The 21,198-nt window shown below is 50.1% G+C and overlaps 1 protein-coding gene across 1 annotated transcript in view; it reads right to left on the reverse strand.

Moving 5' to 3' along the window:
* Window positions 1-20,916, reverse strand: part of REX1BD (required for excision 1-B domain containing) — a 57,055-nt gene extending 36,139 nt beyond the window's left edge. The window contains exon 1 of the mRNA XM_077271921.1: window positions 20,793-20,916. Within this exon, the coding sequence (XP_077128036.1) occupies window positions 20,793-20,795 (3 nt within the window). The 5' untranslated portion in view covers window positions 20,796-20,916. The remainder of the gene's footprint in view (window positions 1-20,792) is intronic.
* Between the last annotated feature and the right edge of the window lie 282 nt (window positions 20,917-21,198).

Raw genomic sequence — 21,198 nt, forward strand, 5'->3', positions numbered from 1 at the left:
ACCCAGAGTGACCCGGGCCACCAAATCGGACCCAGAGTGACCCGGGCCACCACATCGGACCCAGAGTGACCCGGGCCACCAAATCGGACCCAGAGTGACCCGGGCCACCAAATCGGACCCAGAGTGACCCGGGCCACCAAATCGGACCCAGAGTGACCCGGCCCACCAAATCGGACCCAGAATGACCCGGCCCACCAAATCGGACCCAGAGTGACCCGGGCCACCAAATCGGACCCAGAGTGACCCGGCCCGCCAAATCGGACCCAGAGTGGCGCCGCCCGCCAAATCGGACCCAGCGTGGCGCCGCCCGCCAAATCGGACCCAGAGTGGCGCCGCCCGCCAAATCGGACCCAGAGTGGCGCCGCCCGCCAAATCGGACCCAGAGTGGCGCCGCCCGCCAAATCGGACCCAGAGTGGCTCCGCCCGCCAAATCGGACCCAGAGTGGCGCCGCCCGCCAAATCGGACCCAGAGTGGCGCCGCCCGCCAAATCGGACCCAGAGTGGCGGCGCCCGCCAAATCGGACCCAGAGTGGCGGCGCCCGCCAAATCGGACCCAGAGTGGCGGCGCCCGCCAAATCGGACCCAGAGTGGCGCCGCCCGCCAAATCGGACCCAGAGTGGCGCCGCCCGCCAAATCGGACCCAGAGTGACGCGGCCCACCAAATCGGACCGAGTGACCCGGCCCACCAAATCGGACCCAGAATGACCCGGCCCACCAAATCGGACCCAGAATGACCCGGCCCACCAAATCGGATCCAGAGTGACCCGGGCCGCCAAATCGGACCCAGAGTGACCCGGGCCGCCAAATCGGACCCAGAGTGACCCGGCCCGCCAAATCGGACCCAGAGTGGCGCCGCCCGCCAAATCGGACCCAGAGTGGCGCCGCCCACCAAATCGGACCCAGAGTGGCGCCGCCCGCCAAATCGGACCCAGAGTGGCGCCGCCCGCCAAATCGGACCCAGAGTGGCGCCGCCCGCCAAATCGGACCCAGAGTGGCGCCGCCCGCGAAATCGGACCCAGAGTGGCGCCGCCCGCCAAATCGGACCCAGAGTGGCGCCGCCCGCCAAATCGGACCCAGAGTGACCCGGGCCGCCAAATCGGACCCAGAGTGACCCAACCGCCAAATCGGACCCAGAGTGACCCGGGCCGCCAAATCGGACCCAGAGTGACCCGGGCCGCCAAATCGGACCCAGAGTGACCCGGCCTGCCAAATCGGACCCAGAGTGGCGCCGCCCGCCAAATCGGACCCAGAGTGGCGCCGCCCACCAAATCGGACCCAGAGTGGCGCCGCCCGCCAAATCGGACCCAGAGTGGCGCAGCCCGCCAAATCGGACCCAGAGTGGCTCCGCCCGCCAAATCGGACCCAGAGTGGCGCCGCCCGCCAAATCGGACCCAGAGTGGCGCCGCCCGCCAAATCGGACCCAGAGTGGCGCCGCCCGCCAAATCGGACCCAGAGTGGCGCCGCCCGCCAAATCGGACCCAGAGTGGCGCCGCCCGCCAAATCGGACCCAGAGTGACCCGGCCCACCAAATCGGACCCAGAGTGACCCGGCCCACCAAATCGGACCCAGAATGACCCGGCCCACCAAATCGGACCCAGAATGACCCGGCCCACCAAATCGGACCCAGAGTGACCCGGGCCGCCAAATCGGACCCAGAGTGACCCGGGCCGCCAAATCGGACCCAGAGTGACCCGGCCCGCCAAATCGGACCCAGAGTGGCGCCGCCCGCCAAATCGGACCCAGAGTGGCGCCGCCCGCCAAATCGGACCCAGAGTGGCGCCGCCCGCCAAATTGGACCCAGAGTGGCGCCGCCCGCCAAATCGGACCCAGAGTGGCGCCGCCCGCCAAATCGGACCCAGAGTGGCGCCGCCCGCCAAATCAGACCCAGAGTGGCGCCGCCCGCCAAATCGGACCCAGAGTGGCGCCGCCCACCAAATCGGACCCAGAGTGGCGCTGCCCGCCAAATCGGACCCAGAGTGGCGCCGCCCACCAAATCGGACCCAGAGTGGCGCCGCCCGCCAAATCGGTCCCAGAGTGACCCCGCCCACCAAATCGGTCCCAGAGTGACCCCGCCCACCAAATCGGACCCAGAGTGGCCTCACCCCTTTAGGGGCTACAACTACCAAGCCAGCGCCTGAGGGGCACCCAAGTGTGAAAGTCTTGCAGGGGCAGCCTGGGCACCATTCCAAAGCACTATCTGTAGTTCCTTCAGGAAATACCCATCTAGTTCTTATTATTATTATTCAGTCCGCACGTAATGCGGCCCGAACCGCTAAACTCACAGACTCCAGTGAGGTGTCATTTCGAAGCCAGCGTTCCTGAGAGGTGTGCTAAGTATTTTTCGTGTCGATCGGATTTGTAGTTTTGGCGCAATTTGCGTTTGAAAAAAGTGTCTCAATGCATTTCAATAGGGAAATTTTCCAATACGTTTATAATGGGCCTGATTTCTGAGGCAATTTCTAAAAATAACTGCCACCTGGCTGATTACCTCATTGATATGCGCAGTGAGACCCAGTTACTATGCCAACGCCTATAAACTCTACCAGCCCACCAGGTCACAAGTTTTGTCAGATAATATCACCTCTTAAAGTGACAGTACAGCACAATTACAAAGCACTATCTGTAGTCTTATCATTATTGCCCCGCTCACCAAATCGGACCCAGCCCACCAAATCGGACGAGAGTGCCCCCGCTTGCCAAATCGGACCCAGAGTGCCCCCGCCCGCCAAATCGGACCCAGAGTGGCGCCGCCCGTCAAGTCGGACCCAGAGTGGCGCCGCCCGCCAAATCGGACCCAGAGTGGTGCCGCCCGCCAAATCGGACCCAGAGTGGCGCCGCCCGCCAAATCGGACCCAGAGTGGCGCCGCCCGCCAAATCGGACCCAGAGTGGCGCCGCCCGACAAATCGGACCCAGAGTGGCGCCGCCCGCCAAATCGGACACAGAGTTGCGCCGCCCGCCAAATCGGACCCAGAGAGGCGCCGCCCGTCAAATCGGACCCAGAGTGACCCGGGCCACCAAATCGGACCCAGAGTGACCCGGGCCACCAAATCGGGCCCAGAGTGACCCGGGCCACCAAATCGGACCAAGAGTGACCCGGGCCACCAAATGGGACCCAGAGTGACCCGGGCCACCAAATGGGACCCAGAGTGACCCGGCCCACCAAATGGGACCCAGAGTGACCCGGCCCACCAAATGGGACCCAGAGTGACCCGGCCCACCAAATGGGACCCAGAGTGACCCGGCCCACCAAATGGGACCCAGAGTGACCCGGCCCACCAAATCGGACCCAGAGTGACCCGGCCCACCAAATCGGACCCAGAGTGACCCGGCCCACCAAGCCTCAACCCTGAGGGGCTACAACTACCAAACCAGCGCCTGAGGGGCACCCAAGTGTGAAAGTCTTGCAGGGGCAGCCCGGGCACCATTCCAAAGCACTATCTGTAGTTCCTTCAGGAAATACCCATCTAGTTCTTATTATTATTCAGTCCGCACGTAATGCGGCCCGAACCGCTAAACTCACAGACTCCAGTGAGGTGTCATTTCGAAGCCAGCGTTCCTGAGAGGTGTGCTAAGTATTTTTCGTGTCGATCGGATTTGTAGTTTTGGCGCAATTTGCGTTTGAAAAAAGTGTCTCAATGCATTTCAATAGGGAAATTTTCCAATACGTTTATAATGGGCCTGATTTCTGAGGCAATTTCTAAAAATAACTGCCACCTGGCTGATTACCTCATTGATATGCGCAGTGAGACCCAGTTACTATGCCAACGCCTATAAACTCTACCAGCCCACCAGGTCACAAGTTTTGTCAGATAATATCAGCTCTTAAAGTGACAGTACAGCACAATTACAAAGCACTATCTGTAGTCTTATCATTATTGCCCCGCTCACCAAATCGGACCCAGCCCACCAAATCGGACGAGAGTGCCCCCGCTTGCCAAATCGGACCCAGAGTGCCCCCGCCCGTCAAGTCGGACCCAGAGTGGCGCCGCCCGCCAAATCGGACCCAGAGTGGTGCCGCCCGCCAAATCGGACCCAGAGTGACCCGGGCCACCAAATCGGGCCCAGAGTGACCCGGGCCACCAAATCGGGCCCAGAGTGACCCGGGTTGACCAAATCGGGCCCAGAGTGACCCGGGCCACCAAATCGGACCAAGAGTGACCCGGGCCACCAAATGGGACCCAGAGTGACCCGGCCCACCAAATGGGACCCAGAGTGACCCGGCCCACCAAATGGGACCCAGAGTGACCCGGCCCACCAAATGGGACCCAGAGTGACCCGGCCCACCAAATGGGACCCAGAGTGACCCGGCCCACCAAATGGGACCCAGAGTGACCCGGCCCACCAAATGGGACCCAGAGTGACCCGGCCCACCAAATGGGACCCAGAGTGACCCGGCCCACCGAATGGGACCCAGAGTGACCCGGCCCACCAAATGGGACCCAGAGTGACCCGGCCCACCAAATGGGACCCAGAGTGACCCGGCCCACCAAATCGGACCCAGAGTGACCCGGCCCACCAAGCCTCAACCCTGAGGGGCTACAACTACCAAACCAGCGCCTGAGGGGCACCCAAGTGTGAAAGTCTTGCAGGGGCAGCCCGGGCACCATTCCAAAGCACTATCTGTAGTTCCTTCAGGAAATACCCATCTAGTTCTTATTATTATTATTCAGTCCGCACGTAATGCGGCCCGAACCGCTAAACTCACAGACTCCAGTGAGGTGTCATTTCGAAGCCAGCGTTCCTGAGATGTGTGCTAAGTATTTTTCGTGTCGATCGGATTTGTAGTTTTGGCGCAATTTGCGTTTGAAAAAAGTGTCTCAATGCATTTCAATAGGGAAATTTTCCAATACGTTTATAATGGGCCTGATTTCTGAGGCAATTTCTAAAAATAACTGCCACCTGGCTGATTACCTCATTGATATGCGCAGTGAGACCCAGTTACTATGCCAACGCCTATAAACTCTACCAGCCCACCAGGTCACAAGTTTTGTCAGATAATATCAGCTCTTAAAGTGACAGTACAGCACAATTACAAAGCACTATCTGTAGTCTTATCATTATTGCCCCGCTCACCAAATCGGACCCAGCCCACCAAATCGGACCAGAGTGCCCCCGCTTGCCAAATCGGACCCAGAGTGCCCCCGCCCGCCAAATCGGACCCAGAGTGGCGCCGCCCGTCAAGTCGGACCCAGAGTGGCGCCGCCCGCCAAATCGGACCCAGAGTGGCGCCGCCCGCCAAATCGGACCCAGAGTGACCCGGGCCGCCAAATCGGACCCAGAGTGGCGCCGCCCGCCAAATCGGACCCAGAGTGGCGCCGCCCGCAAAATCGGACCCAGAGTGGCGCCGCCCGCAAAATCGGACCCAGAGTGGCGCCGCCCGCCAAATCGGACCCAGAGTGGGGCCGCCCGCCAAATCGGACCCAGAGTGGCCCCGCCCGCCAAATCGGACCCAGAGTGGCGCCGCCCGCAAAATCGGACCCAGAGTGGCGCCGCCCGCAAAATCGGACCCAGAGTGGCGCCGCCCGCCAAATCGGACCCAGAGTGACCCAGGCCCCCAAATCGGACCCAGAGTGGCGCCGCCCGCCAAATCGGACCCAGAGTGGCGCCGCCCACCAAATCGGACCCAGAGTGGCGCCGCCCGCCAAATCGGTCCCAGAGTGACCCCGCCCACCAAATTGGTCCCAGAGTGACCCCGCCCACCAAATCGGACCCAGAGTGGCCTCACCCCTTTAGGGGCTACAACTACCAAGCCAGTGCCTGAGGGGCACCCAAGTGTGAAAGTCTTGCAGGGGCAGCCCGGGCACCATTCCAAAGCACTATCTGTAGTTCCTTCAGGAAATGCCCATCTAGTTTTATTCTGCGAGTTGCCCTGACTATGGTAAAGCCAAATTTATGTAGTTTTATTTATATTTTATGCATTTTGTATAATAAATCTAAACATATATTCTGATTTTCTGTTGGCCTAGCCTGAGAATAATACATTTTCAAATTTTTCGTCAAAGGAGCTTCATGGGGGTTTATCTTTGCATGATATGATATACCGTAGTTCTAGTGGGCATATTTTCTGGAACATAATATGACTTTTTGATCAATTGTTATTACCCTTTATTAGAAGTGGAGAGTACAGATTCAATAGTAATTTTGAATTATTTTTTTTTCTGCAGGTCAATACGATAATAAAAAAATACCCAATTTATGTTTGTGTTTTACTAGTCTTACACAAAAAAATACAATATATATTGTATATATATATTGTATATATGTATATATATATATATATACACTCACCGGCCACTTTATTAGGTACACCATGCTAGTAACGGGTTGGACCCCCTTTTGCCTTCAGAACTGCCTCAATTCTTCGTGGCATAGATTCAACAAGGTGCTGGAGACATTCCTCAGAGATTTTGGTCCATATTGACATGATGGCATCACACAGTTGCCGCAGATTTGTCGGCTGCACATCCCAAAGATGCTCCATACAAGGCAGGATGGATCCATGCTTTCATGTTGTTTACGCCAAATTCTGACCCTACCATCCGAATGTCGCAGCAGAAATCGAGACTCATCAGACCAAGCAACGTTTTTCCAATCTTCTACTGTCCAATTTCGATGAGCTTGTACAAATTGTAGCCTCAGTTTCCTGTTCTTAGCTGAAAGGAGTGGTACCCGGTGTGGTCTTCTGCTGCTGTAGCCCATCTGCCTCAAAGTTCGACGCACTGTGCGTTCAGAGATGCTCTTAGGCCTACCTTGGTTGTAACGGGTGGCGATTTGAGTCACTGTTGCCTTTCTATCAGCTCGAACCAGTCTGCCCATTCTCCTCTGACCTCTGGCATCAACAAGGCATTTCCGCCCACAGAACTGCCGCTCACTGGATTTTTTTTCTTTTTCGGACCATTCTCTGTAAACCGTAGAGATGGTTGTGCGTGAAAATCCCAGTAGATCAGCAGTTTCTGAAATACTCAGACCAGCCCTTCTGGCACCAACAACCATGCCACGTTCAAAGGCACTCAAATCACCTTTCTTCCCCATACTGATGCTCGGTTTGAACTGCAGGAGATTGTCTTGACCATGTCTACATGCCTAAATGCACTGAGTTGCCGCCATGTGATTGGCTGATTAGAAATTAAGTGTTAACAAGAAGTTGGACAGGTGTACCTAATAAAGTGGCCAGTGAGTGTATATATATATATATATATATATATATATATATATATATATATATATATATATAAAATACTTTTTATGGGGGAGATGTGAGGGAGTTGCCACTTTCCAAGACTACTATCATTCTTGGTTTTCCATACACAGAGTTGCATGAGCGCTTACTTTTAGTTGGACAGACTAGTTTTGTTTTGTTTGTTTTTTATCATACTGATTAAAACAAATCCACTGGACTAAGACCAACATAAGCGCCACATAGCGCTGGTATGAACCTGTGCACACAGGACAGATACATAATTTCTGATTGGAGGCCACTTTCTCATTTGGCCCAGGCAGTTAATACTTCTTTCACCCACAAGTCATCTTGGCACAATTAATCGCATATTTTTTTATTTCATCACTTTCCCCATATGTCCACCAACTCCATTCTGCTTTCCTAGTACCACAGACAGTAACAAAGCTCTCTCACCCTGCAAATAGTAATAGTAACCACTTGGTGCTTTTATACATACAAATGCCTCTTTTGGGGCCCCACTCTGTCTACATACCGTAAGAGTGTCCCTGTTGTGCCTACACATATTAAACAGTGCCGCATTCTGTGCCTTTATACACTAATAGTGCTTCCCTGTGGGCCTCCACAGTAATAGCGTCCCCATTGAAACTCTGTATATTAATATTCCTTCCCCCGTGCTCTGGCAATATAAAAACCCACAAAACTGAAAATCACCTTGCGCTCCCACAACGACTGCTGATGGTCTCTTCCCCCTCCTCAATGTTCTGCAGCTGTGTATTGTTGATGCAATGAGCTGAACTCCTATCCTCCGATGCCACCTAACACCCTGTGTCCCCCACATCTCCGGTAGGCTGCCGGATAAAGCAGCCCAGAGCTTGTCAGAGGGAGGCACAGAAAAAAGATAGCTGGTTCACTGCAGGACTAGGCCATTTGGCATTTGTAGGTGGACTAAGGGGTAATCTTTCTCCTTGTGGAGAGTGACAAGTCAGTGTAAGGAGACTTAATGGCCAAGTAATGATCCCCCTGAGAATTCAATTCTGCAAATAGCCTCTTCAGGGAGAGTTGGCACTAACATTCCTATTCTCTTCCTATGCGATGAAGCTATTTGCATATTCAAATTCTAAGATGAGCATTACAGGAATGCCCGGCCACTGCTCCATTTATTCTCTATGGGGCTGCGGGAAAAAGCAGAGTGCTGAACATGCTCACATTGTAACAGAGATAAGACTGCCCAGTTCTGCTGATCAGTCAACTACAGCCACCGCTCACAGCACTGAGTGGTTGTAAGCACGCTCCCCACTGACTGACAGCTCATGGTGCAGCACATCTGGAGACAGCCGGCTATCAGTCAGTGCTGTAGCAGGATGGCAGCTGCTGTTCTGAGTGCTGTGACCGGTGACTAGGGTTGAGCGAAACGGATCGGTCAATTTCATAAGTCGCCGACTTTCGGCAAAGTCGGGTTTCGTGAAACCCGAACCGATCCCAGCGTGGGATCGACCATGCGGTCGGCGATCTTCGCACCAAAGTCGCATTTCGTATGACGCTTTAACCGCCATTTTTTCAGCCAATGAAGGAGTGTGGGCAACGTGATGACATAGGTCTTGTCTTGCTTTCTGCGGCGTCACAGGGGGTGGGGGTATAAACGCCATCTTACCATTTTGGATGTAGCGATTTACACAGTCCGAGGAATGTACTGATTTACACTCTGTCCGAGGAGAGAGAGAGAGAGAGAGAGAGAGAGAGAGAGAGAGAGAGAGAGAGAAAGAGAAAGCCCCATTGACTGGCATTGGGTTTCGTGTTTCGGTCGGCCCCTCGACTTTTCACAATAATCGGCCGATTTCACACGATCCGACTTTCGAGAAAGTCGGGTTTCACGAAACCCGACTCGATCCTAAAAAAGTAAAAGTCGCTCAACCCTACCGGTGACTAATAGCTTCAGGCATGCATGACTGAAAGCCAGCAGCTCCAGGGAGAAATAAAGTTCATTTTCTCCTAGGTGCAGAACATGTCTGTAAAGCGAATGGGCACCTTCCTAACTTTATTAACCTGCAGGTTAACCCTATATGTGGACCTGTCAGGTTCCCTTTACTGGAACTAAGCAAAAAAAAAATCCCATACTCACTCTTTGGACTGTCAGCGATCCTTCGCACTTGGTACTCCAGGCATCAAGATCTGTCGGGGAGCTTCACGTGGCCACTCGCTGCTGCCTCTTCAAATGTAGTTTGCACAGGAGGAGAGAGGTTTCTTAGGCTTGTTTCACATGTCAGTGGCTCCGGTACGTGTGGTGACAGTTTTCTCACGTACCGGAGACACTGACACACGTAGACACATTAAAATCAATGTGTCTCTGCGCACATGTCAGCGTCTTTTCACGGACCGTGTGTCCGTTTGAAAAACACGGAGACATGTCAGTGTTCGTGGGAGCGCACGGATCACACGGACACATTAAAGTCAATGGGTCCGTGTAAAACACGTACCACACACAGATGCTGTCCGTGTGCAGTCCGTGTGCCGTGCAGGAGACAGCGCTACAGTAAGCGCTGTCCCCCCAGCTCGTGATGCTGAAGCCGCCATTCATTTCTTCTCTCCAGCAGCGTTCGCTGTAGAGAAGGAATGAAAAATCATTGTTTTTTTATTTTTTTTGCGGTTGAAATAAAGTTCCCGGTAACCAACCCCCTCCCACCCCCTGTGCGCCCGCCCGCTGGAAAAATGATAATTACTTACGGGTAATTTGATTTTCCAGATCCATGACAGCACCGGTACATGAGAGATGGTCCCGCCCCCAAGAACAGGAAACCTGCATAGGAGATAAAAGATGGGGGCGGCACCTCTCTCCTCAGTTTGTTTACAGAGAATGTAAGGTAACCGCTATGTTAGTTTTAGGCATATAAAATTTATATTTAACTCTAAGACTATTTATCTATTGTTATGTTAAGTGGTTATTACCCCATCTTTCATTTGTGTCTTTTTTTTTTTTTTTTTTTGAGATTTTTTTTTTTTTTTTTATGATTTTTTTTTTTTTTTTTGTGAATCACACACCATCACCAAGATAGGGCGGGAACTAGAGCGGTGCTGTCATGGATCTGGAAAATCAAATTACCCGTAAGTAATTATCATTTTTTCCCTTCCCCATGACAGCACCGGTACATGAGAGGAAGAAATAGAAGGAACCTCTAGGGTGGGACAACAGCAGATAGTACTTTCCTACCAAAGGCAAGATCTGATAGCCCCAGATTCAACCTATAATGGCGGAAGAAAGTAGAGGGTGAAGACCATACTGCTGCATTACAGATTTGCTCTATCGATGCATTTGCCCTCTCTGCCCAAGATGTGGAAATAGCCCTGGTAGAGTGGGCCGTAACACCAGGTGGAGGGACCTGTCCCGAAGAGGAATAGGAAAGTGATATAGCCATACGGAGCCAACGTGCAATAGTCGATTTTGTGGCCTTTTTTCCCCTGTTTGCCCCCTGAAAGGAGACAAAAAGGGCTGAAGACTGTCGCCATGGTTTTGTCACTTCTATATATTGAAGAAGGCAACGTCTGACGTCCAAGCAATGGAAGGTTTCTTCTCCCTGGGATTTTGGGTTGGCACAGAATGAAGGCAAGATTATCTCCTGGTCCCTGTGAAATTTCGAGTTGACCTTAGGTAAGAAGGCCGGATCAGATTTTATAATTACCCTATCCTCCAGAATTTCAGTATACGGAGGGTCAATAGATATAGCCTGAAGCTCACTAATGCGTCTGGCTGAGGTAAGGGCAATCAGGAGAACTGTTTTTAGAGTTAGCGCTTTTTCCGATATGGAGGAAAGAGGCTCGAAGGGAGAGGAGGTCAAGGCGTTTAAAACTAAATTTAAATCCCAGGGAGCGACCTTTGGACGAGGTTTGAATGGTCTGGCTGTAAAGGAGGCCCGAATGAACCTACACACCCAGGGGTGATCAGCCAATTTTTGGTCAAACAAGGCGCTAAGCGCCGAGACTTGCACTTTTAGAGTGCTGGTAGATAATCCCCTCTCCAGACCCTTTTGGAGAAACTCTAGGATTTCAGATATAGGGACTTTCTGAACGGTATCAGTTATCCCTCGGCCTGAGAATTCTAAAAATTTTCCCCATACCTTTTGGTATTTATCAGTTGTGACTTTTTTCCTACTGGACAGTAGAGTAGTAATTAATGGATCCGAGAACCCCTTTGCTAGCAGAAGTCCCCTCTCAAGTTCCAAGCAGTGAGGTGTAGGCTGTGAACCTGAGGATGTGTCACCGGACCCTGGTGTAGAAGGTCTGGGACCTCTGGAAGTATCCACGGGTCCGAGATGGACATACGTCTGAGCCAAGTGAACCAAGCTCTCTTTGGCCAGAAGGGTGCGATTAAGATTATGCGTGATTTCTCTTCTCGGATCTTCTTCAGGACTGTAGGGATCAATGGGATCGGGGGAAACGCATAGGCTAGTTGGAATTTCCATTGGTGTAGTAACGCATCTACTCCTTCCGGGTTCTCTTTCGGGTTTAGAGAGTAGAACCTTTTTACTTTTCGATTCTGCCTTGTGGAAAAAAGATCCACTTGAGGAAGCCCCCAGACTGCACAGATTTCTCCAAATATTCTTTGATTTAGCGACCACTCGCCCTGGTGCAGGACGTGACGACTCAGAAAATCTGCGACAAAGTTTTCCGACCCCTTTAAGTGTGTACTTGTGAGGGATAAAAGGTGGTTTTCGGCCCAAAGAAATAGTCTTCCTGCCTCTTCCATAAGGGAACTTGATCTGGTTCCTCCCTGTCGATTTATATACGACACCGTTGTGCTGTTGTCGGACAATACTACTAAATGTTTCCCTTTGAGATCTTCTTCTGATTGAAGAATTGCCTGCCTTACTGCTGTCAATTCCCTCAGGTTTGAGGAGGCTGATTGCATCTGTGGATTCCATAGACCCTGTAGGATCCGATCTGATAGGTGTGCTCCCCAACCTAATGGGCTCGCATCTGTGGTCAGTATCACCGGATTCTGGATTGACCATGGGACCCCTTTTTTTAGATTCCCGGAATCTAGCCACCAGTTTAGAGAGTCCCGGACATGTTGTGACAATACGATTTTCCGGTTTAGATTGTAGGGTATTCTTGTTTGTTCTGACAGGATCTCCCACTGTAGGTCCCTTGAATGAAGTTGTGCCCATTGGACCGCCGGAATTGTTGCAGTAAGCATGCCTAGGAGGGACATGGCTTCCCTCACCGAGACGTATTGGGCCACCTGTATTTGTGTTATTCTTTGTTTTATGACCTCGATTTTCCTGTCTGGAAGGATACAGATCTGTTTGATTGAGTTTAATTGGATCCCCAGGAACTCCTGTATCTGGGCCGGAATCAATCTTGATTTTTTTAAGTTTATTATCCAACCTAGTTTGGTTAGTAGCTCTCGTACTGTCGTAACTGCTTTTATACACTCTTCTTGATTGTCTGCTATCAAGAGGAAATCGTCTAAATATGGCACTAGCAGAATGTTTTCTCTCCTTACGAAGGATGCTACTTCCGAAATTATTTTTGTAAAAATACGAGGAGCTACCGATACCCCAAAGGGGAGACATTGGTATTGTAGATGGGTGTAGACCTGCCCCAGCTGCACAACCAACCTCAGGAATTGTTGATGCTCTCTGCTGATTGGCACATGATAATAGGCATCGGTAAGGTCTATCACTGCCATATAACATCCTGGATAGAGCAGTTTTACCGCCGTTCTCAGAGTCTCCATTTTGAATTTTTCTACTCGGATGAATTTGTTTAATTCTTTTAGATTGAAAATAGTTCTTAAAGATCCATCCGGTTTTGGAGTGAGGAAAAGGGTGCTGTAAAATCCCCTTCCTATTTCCTGTGAAGGTACTCTTACCAGGACTTTTTTGTCTAAAAGAAGACGAACTTCTTTTTCGAGAACCAACTGGTTCTTTTTGGCCACACGAGTAACTTTTATTCGGTGGGGAGGAAGGGAGATGAAATTTAACCGCAGACCGTCTGATAACAAGTTGATTATCCATTGGGACGGCTGTAAGGTTACCCACTGATGGACAAAAAACCGTAACCTTCCTCCCACCTGGAATATGGCGTCATTGTTTAGGATCTGGTTTTGGGGGTTTATTGAAAAGAAACCCTCTTTCTCTTTTCTCACCCCAGGGTTTCCCCCGTGTGGTTTTATCCGTTGGGCGGCCTCGGCCCCTACCTGATCCTCGAAAGGACCGACGATTGTCGTACCAACGTCGTCTAAAGAAGGGAGGTGGAGGGAAGTGTTTTTTCTTGTCCGCCGCTTTTTCTAAAATCTCATCTAAAGCGCTGCCGAATAAATATTGGCCCTCACAGGGGACTGCACAGAGCTTTACTTTGGATTGGAAATCAGCATTCCAGTTCTTTAACCATAGCGCCCTTCTTCCTGAATTTGAAAGGGCACTAGCCCGGGCAGCAAACCGCACAGAATCAATGGCCGCGTCCGCCAGGAATCCCGCTGCATTTTGAAGTGGAGGGATGACTTCTAGAAGTCTGTCTCTTGGACATTTGTTTTTTATTTGGTCGCTAAGTTCCTCCAGCCATTTAACCATGGCACGGGCAGTACAAGTAGCCGCTACCCCAGGTTTAAACGCCCAAGTTGAGGCCTCCCAGGTTGATTTTAGAAAGGCATCTGCCTTTTTATCTAGGGGGTCTTTTAGGGCCCCCATGTCCTCGAAGGGAAGTGCTATGCCCCTGGAGGTACTTGCGATCGCCGCGTCCAACCTAGGCGCCTTTTCCCATTTCTCGCAAACTTCCTCACTAAAGGGATATTTACGTTTTAAGGCCTGGGGAACTGAAATCTTTTTATTCGGTTTTTTCCATTCTTTTTTGATGAGATTTAGAATGTTATCATGAAACGGGAAAACTTTTCGTTTCTTATCCTCCAAATTACTGAACATAGAGTCCTGAACCGTTTGCTTCTCTTTTGGCGTCTCAACCCCCAGGGTGGACCTGACCAGTTTTAGCAACTTCCCCACATCTTCTGATAACACATAAGGCCGGCCACACTCTTCATCTGAAGAGTCCAGGTCCGAACCCTCGTCGGGCGGAAGCTCACCCAGTTCACCCTCGGATTCTACATCAGATGCCTGGGCAGACATAGAGGGCGGGTTTACGGAGCTCTGCAACCCATGTTGTTTTAACTGCTCCTTTACAGTGCTTTGTACTTCGCTTCTAACAATATCTTTTATATTCTGAAGCAAAGATGATGACTCTTCAGACACAGTTTTTTCTATGCATGAGCGGCACATACGCTTTTCATACGTTTTGGGGAGGCTTCTATCACAGAGTGCACATACTTTATGCTTTTGTTTAGAGGTGACTTTTCTTCCCACGACAGGCTGTGGGATTTCAGCTGGGATCGTCGATTCCTTCGGATCTGCCATCCTGCAGGAGACTGTTCCCAGCGCCAGCTTGCCGCCTTGCCGTTTTAAATATGGCGGCCCCGGAAGCGGTGTGTGCGTCTCTGAACTTTCTCCCCCCCGGGGAGTGTCAGCACACCGCTTCCTCAGCGTGTAGCGTCACTTCCGGTTCAATCCCGGAAGTTCCCCCATTCAGTCGGCGCCAGCGTCGTGATGGGTACGCTCACTTTTTCTCCCTCGGCCCAGCCTCCGGCCAGGAGCGGACGCCGGGGAGTCCCCAGTGGGAAAGACGCATCTGCAGCTTTTTCCAGGTATGGAGGCGACGCGCACACGCCGCCACCGCTGCTCCCACCGTGGACCTCGGTCAGAGACCGGCAAAGCAAGGGAGACCTCTCCCCATGCAGCACCGCAGGTTCCCCGCAAGAACAGGAAACCAAACTGAGGAGAGAGGTGCCGCCCCCATCTTTTATCTCCTATGCAGGTTTCCTGTTCTTGGGGGCGGGACCATCTCTCATGTACCGGTGCTGTCATGGGGAAGGGAAAATAAAATACTCACCCAGCTCCCTCGATGCTTCCTCTCAGCGCCGCAGGGGTGGAGCCGCATATTCATCACTGTAATGAGCGGTACCACGTGACCGCTCATACAGGACAAGCTGCGACGCTGAGAGGAAGCATCGAGGGAGCTGGGTGAGTATTTTATTTCCAGCGGGCGGGCGCACAGGGTGTGGGAGGGGGTTGGTTACCGGGAACTTTATTTCAACAGCAAAAAAATTAAAAAAACAATGATTTTTAATTCCTTCTCTACAGCGAACGCTGCTGGAGAGAAGAAATGAATGGCGGCTTCAGCACCCAAAGCAGGGGACGGCGCTTACTGTAGCGCTGTCTCCTGCACGGTCCGTGTGGTACCCAGTTGGCACATGGGCGGCACACGGCTGCCGCACGTGTGCCACGTGAGCACACGGACACGGATAACTCCGGTACCGATTTTTCCGGTACCGGAATTATCTGGACGTGTGAGACTGGCCTTACTGTGTGAATGAACACTTCAGCAGCCACGTGAAACCATGCAAATGCCAAGAGTCCGAGTTCGGAGGCGCACCGCTAGTCCAGAAGGTAAGTATAGGTTTTGGTTTTTTGATCACACAGGACATATAAAGTTTAACCTAATAAAAAGAAATGTCTTTAGCCATCTTATAACATACAGTTAGGTCCATATATATTTGGACAGAGACAACATTATTCTAATTTTGGTTCTAGACATTACCACAATAAATTTTAAACAAAACGATTCAGATGCAGTTGAAGTTCAGACTTTCAGCTTTCATTTGAGGGTATCCACATTAAAATTGGATGAAGGGTTTAGGAGTTTCAGCTCCTTAATATGTGCCACCCTGTTTTTTTTTTTTTGACGCAGCAAAAATGCAACTTGCTGCGTCCTCTGCGCCCAGACGCGGGCGCCGCAGGGACGCATGCGGCGCAAAACGCAAGTGCGACGCATGTCCATGCGCCCCCATGTTAAATATAGGGGCGCATGACGCATGCGGCGACGCTATATACATATATATATATATATATATATATATATATACATATAATATATATATATATACACATACATATATGCATACGCAGTGCCACCATTCTGTTTTTATTCGGCACCTGGTCAGTGCACAGCTCAGTAAATGCTGCTGCACTCCAGATCTCCACAGATCTAGAGAGTTTTTATGAGACATCAATACATTTTTTAAAAAATACAACAGTTTATTTACAGTACAGTACTAGGCAGTCTAGTTTTAAATGCCAACATGCCAAATGTACACCCAAAAAGATCTTGCCAGCGCTCACTTGACATAAACATGAGCATCAGCAAACATAATGACATTGCTGGAATGTCACGGATGTGGGATGTCAGCATGTGAATTATTTTTACTTTACATTAAATACTTTAGCATTTAAAAGGAACCTGTCACCTACTTTATGCCCCCAATCCTATAACTACCTGTCCCTACAGCACACAGATTTCAAACGCCGAGTGCGCGCTTGGAATTGGAGCGAGGGAGGACATGAACGCCCAGAGCTGGGTGGGCCCCTAAGCACTCCGGGCTCCGTCGCAGCTGTGACCCCTGCAACTTCGGTAGTTACGCCCCTGGTCCCTATTGATCAAGAACGGCAATGTTCACACCGGGTATGATGGGGGGGATTGAGTCAGACACTCCAGATTTATTATGAGGCCTATGCCTCCCAATGAATCAGGAGCATCTGACAAGTGGCATTCTCCTCCGTGTGCGCCATGTCACAAATCTTACTCCACAGTGACTAGAGTAAGATTTCTGGCATAAGGAAAGCCACAGTTTGTCATGGTTTAGACAAGCTGTGGTGTCATTCATGCCCCCACTGCGCCCTCATCCCACCACATCTCCACCGCTGGGAGAAACTGGCTTGAAATTGCAAAAAATGACTAAGTGTTGCTCAGAATTGAGCAAAAAAAGTGTGAATTTTCAAAATGATTTTTCGCCAGAATTCTGGAGAAAATTGCCTTAATGAATCAGGGCCATAATGTATAATATGTCTGTTAAGACATGACAGCAGACATACTACAAACACTGCCATGTGAATGGACCCTAAAGGCAACGTTCCCACGAGGAGCATTTATAGCGTTTTTGATGCTGCGTGTTTTTCCTGCGTCAAAAATACAGCATCTTACCATTCTACCAAAAAGGATGGGATTTCTAGAAAACATACCGTATTTACCCTGTGTAAACTGACCTGTGGTGCGGGTTTCAAATCCGCAGCATGTCAATTTATCTAGTGAGAACGCCGAGTTTTCTGTACAAATTTTCAACATAGACTTACATTAGAAGTAGAAAATCCACAGCTAAAAAATGCACTTCCGTGGCGCAAATGCATAAAAAACGCATGTAATCTGCATGAAAGTATATCCATTTTTTATCAGTAGTACGGGCCACAAAACGTACCACACTCGTGTGTCATCAGTGTGACACGAAACGGCACCTGGGAAAAAGTGGTACAGTTCACGCTTTTAACAGGTGCCGGGTGCTGAAGGCAGCTCTTATAATTGCCGCATGGTCTCACTGAGATCAGCGCGACCATGATGAGAGCTGTATTCGGCACCCACTGTATACATCGTGTATACAATACATAATTAAAAATAAAAAGTGGCATGGGCCCCATGTAATTTTCATAACCAGTAGAGGGAAAGTCAACCGCTGGGGGCTGATTTTAATAATCTGGGAAAGTGGCCAATATCCCAAAAGGTTCTCAAGCTATTAACAACAGCTCACAGCTGTTTGCTTAGCCTTTACTTGTTAAGTTTACAGGGGACCCCAGAGAAAAAATGAAGAAGGGTCCCCCTATAAAATCAAACTAGCAAAGGCTAAGCAACAGCTGTGGGCTGATATTAATAGCCAGGGAAGGGGCCAGGGATATTACCCCCCCTCTCAAGGCTAAGAACATCAGCCCTAGAAATGGCGCATCAATAAATCTAGCGCTTAGCCTCACGATGCTAGCGGTGACATCATGAAGGATACTGCAGTTCATCGGCTGAACTGAGCGTGAAAACAGCTGGCTGTGACCTGCGGTAACCTCTGTGACATTACCACTCATCACTGAAGCTGCGTCCCAAGCTCAGCTCAGTGTCTCCTGGATTCCTGGCTGAGCAGTCGCAACATGTCACCGCTCGACCAAGCATTCCTGATGGAGCAGAGATGGAGTTGTTCGTGGGACAAACGGTTTGTCGTCGGACAGGTGAAGAATATGGTGTTTTAATATTTTATTTTTTCCAGTAATAAATAAGAGGGTGGGGTGTGTTTATTTCTAATAGTCTGTCTTTCTTTCAATTAAAGGACTTTACTCTGGCTGTGTATTTTTACAATATGACTAAGGGGTTAGTAATGGAGGCGTCTTATAGATGCCTCTCCATTACTTACCTGTGGGCTTGATGTCAGCAGCCATAAAACAGCTGACAACAACCCTATTATCCCACTTGCCACCGCATCAGGGCAAGTGGGAAGAGTGAAGCTAAGCGCCAGATTTCGTTCATCTTCTGGATGCGCCATTTGTGGGGCGGATGAGGGGATGCTCCTAGCCTGGGAGGGGGCCAATATACCTGTGGGCAGGCTTGGTCTACCACTGTAGTTTTCTTTACTTGTACATTAAAAAACAAGAAGGGGTGTAGGTTTCTAATGGAACGCCTCTATGACATCCAACTATCAAGATTCAACCATATAAAGTGCAGATATTTTTGCTATCTATGGACCTCATAATACATTGGACTTTATGTCCAACATGACTGTGTTAAATGGAACCTGTGCACTGATCCACATTGCTGCCAAACTACAGGCAGCAAGGATCAGAGTGGCTCCATTACTGCAGCCCTGTATATTTTACTGGGAAACGACGCAGTGTTTCAGAGAAAACAAATGTTGAAGCTGCTTCTTCCCGCCCCATCCTCCTTGAGTGACAGGCCTCCTCTCCCTATACACACATAACCTGCCTCCAGTACATGCCCTAGCCATACTGCCAGCGGCTCCCGTGTCAGTGCATGTGCCGAGCAAAGTGACACTCTCCCAGCTTACACCGCCAAAAACAAAAAATACAAGCCCCCGAGGCTCCAGCAACGTAAAAAAGTAATGGGTCTCAGAAAAGGTGACACGCATCAAGTTTTTGTTATGTTTTTAATTAAAAAAATAACAATAGAAAATATAAAAGGCGGCATCTCCTCAGTCACACTGGGAGAAGGAAGCTGCAAGTCATACTATTTATATAGTACAATAATGGCTGCCATTCACAACTACATCAGCTCTCACACAACCCTCATACAGTTCGGGCGATATAGCAGAAAAAAATGGCTATGGCAGGAAGGGGTTAAACAATGTGTAGTGTGTATGCAGTGTGTGTGTGTAGTGTATGCAGTGTGTGTGCGTAGTGTATGCAGTGTGTGCGTAGTAAGTGTATTAAATGTGTGTAGTGTATGCAGTGTGTGTATGTGCAGTATGTGTGTACTTGTGTGTGTAGTGTATATGGTGTGTGCATGTAGTCTATGCAGTGTGTGTGCACAGTATGTGTGTGCAGTATGTATGTGAAGGAATTGTAGTAAGTGTGTGTAGTGTATGCAGTGTGTGTGGTGTGTGCAGTGTTTATGTAGTGTGTGTAGTGCAGTATGTGTAGTGTATGCAGTGTGTAGTGTATGCAGTATGTAGTTTATGCAGTGTGTGTGGTGTGTGTAGTGTATGCTGTGTGTGTATGTGTGCAATATGTGTGTGTGTGTGTGTGTAGTGTATGTTGTGTATGTGTAGTGTATGTGGTGTGTGTATGTGTAGTGTGTGCAGTATGTGTAGTGTGTGCATTGTGTGTATGTGTAGTGTGTGTAGTGTATGTCGTGTGCATTATGTGTAGTGTGTGCATTATGTGTGTATGTGTAGTCACTGTGTATGTGTAGTGTGTGCATTATGTGTGTAGTGTATGTCGTGTGTGTATGTGTAGTGTATGTCGTGTGTGTAGTGTATGTCGTGTGTGTATGTGTAGTGTGTGCAGTATGTGTAGTGTGTGCATTGTGTGTATGTGTAGTAAGTGTGTGTAGTGTATGTCGTGTGCAGTATGTGCATTATGTGTAGTGTGTGCATTATGTGTGTATGTGTAGTCACTGTGTATGTGTAGTGTGTGCATTATGTGTGTAGTGTATGTCGTGTGTGTATGTGTAGTGTATGTCGTGTGTGTATGTGTAGTGTGTGCAGTATGTGTAGTGTGTGCATTGTGTGTATGTGTAGTAAGTGTGTGTAGTGTATGTCGTGTGCAGTATGTGCATTATGTGTAGTGTGTGCATTATGTGTGTATGTGTAGTGTGTGCATTATGTGTGTAGTGTATGTCGTGTGTGTATGTGTAGTGTATGCAGTGTGTGTGACCTGCTCAGTGATGTACTGCCGGTGTCTTCCCGAGTATGACACAGCTCGGACATGACACTACACATTACTGACCACTGGGGGGGGCACTATCCCAGCAAGACTGATCCGGGTGGGAAAGCAGCATCCCAAACAGTGCACAACAGCCAGCTACACTGGAAAATCTCCCCTAATCTGAGGTGGCCGATACCAGGGAACAATAGCTTCCCCCACAGGAATAACACTCGGCTTCACCACTGTCCTTCATATCTAACCAACATGCAGGGAGATTGCTGGGAGTAACGTGTACAGGCTGGCACTGCCCCTCATAGCTCACCATTGTACCACCCAGGCCACGGGCACGACCTCCTGCGCACAGTCATGAACACCATCAAAGACTGTTGAGCCCTTCCTCAAACAATCAAGAAGAAAACTGTGCACAGTCGTCAGTAACCCCGGAGCGCCCTCTAGTACACGGAGGACTTATTGCAAGTCCCAAAAGCAGACAGCGGAAATGACTCTGTCTATGGCTGCTGCTAATCATACGTTACATGTCAGTCACAGCTAGGGTTCAGTCACAGCTAGGGTTCAGTCACAGCTAGGGTTCAGTCACAGCCACGACCCCGGATGTAGCAGCACACAGCTTTCTGCCAATGCTAGCACCGTGCCACTACTGCAGTGTAAGGCTATGTGCCCATGGTCCCGAAGTGGCAGCGCTTTGGTCGCAGAGCATGTTCTCTGCA

The sequence above is a fragment of the Ranitomeya variabilis genome, chromosome 1, assembly GCF_051348905.1.
Source record: "Ranitomeya variabilis isolate aRanVar5 chromosome 1, aRanVar5.hap1, whole genome shotgun sequence".
NCBI lineage: Eukaryota > Metazoa > Chordata > Amphibia > Anura > Dendrobatidae > Ranitomeya > Ranitomeya variabilis.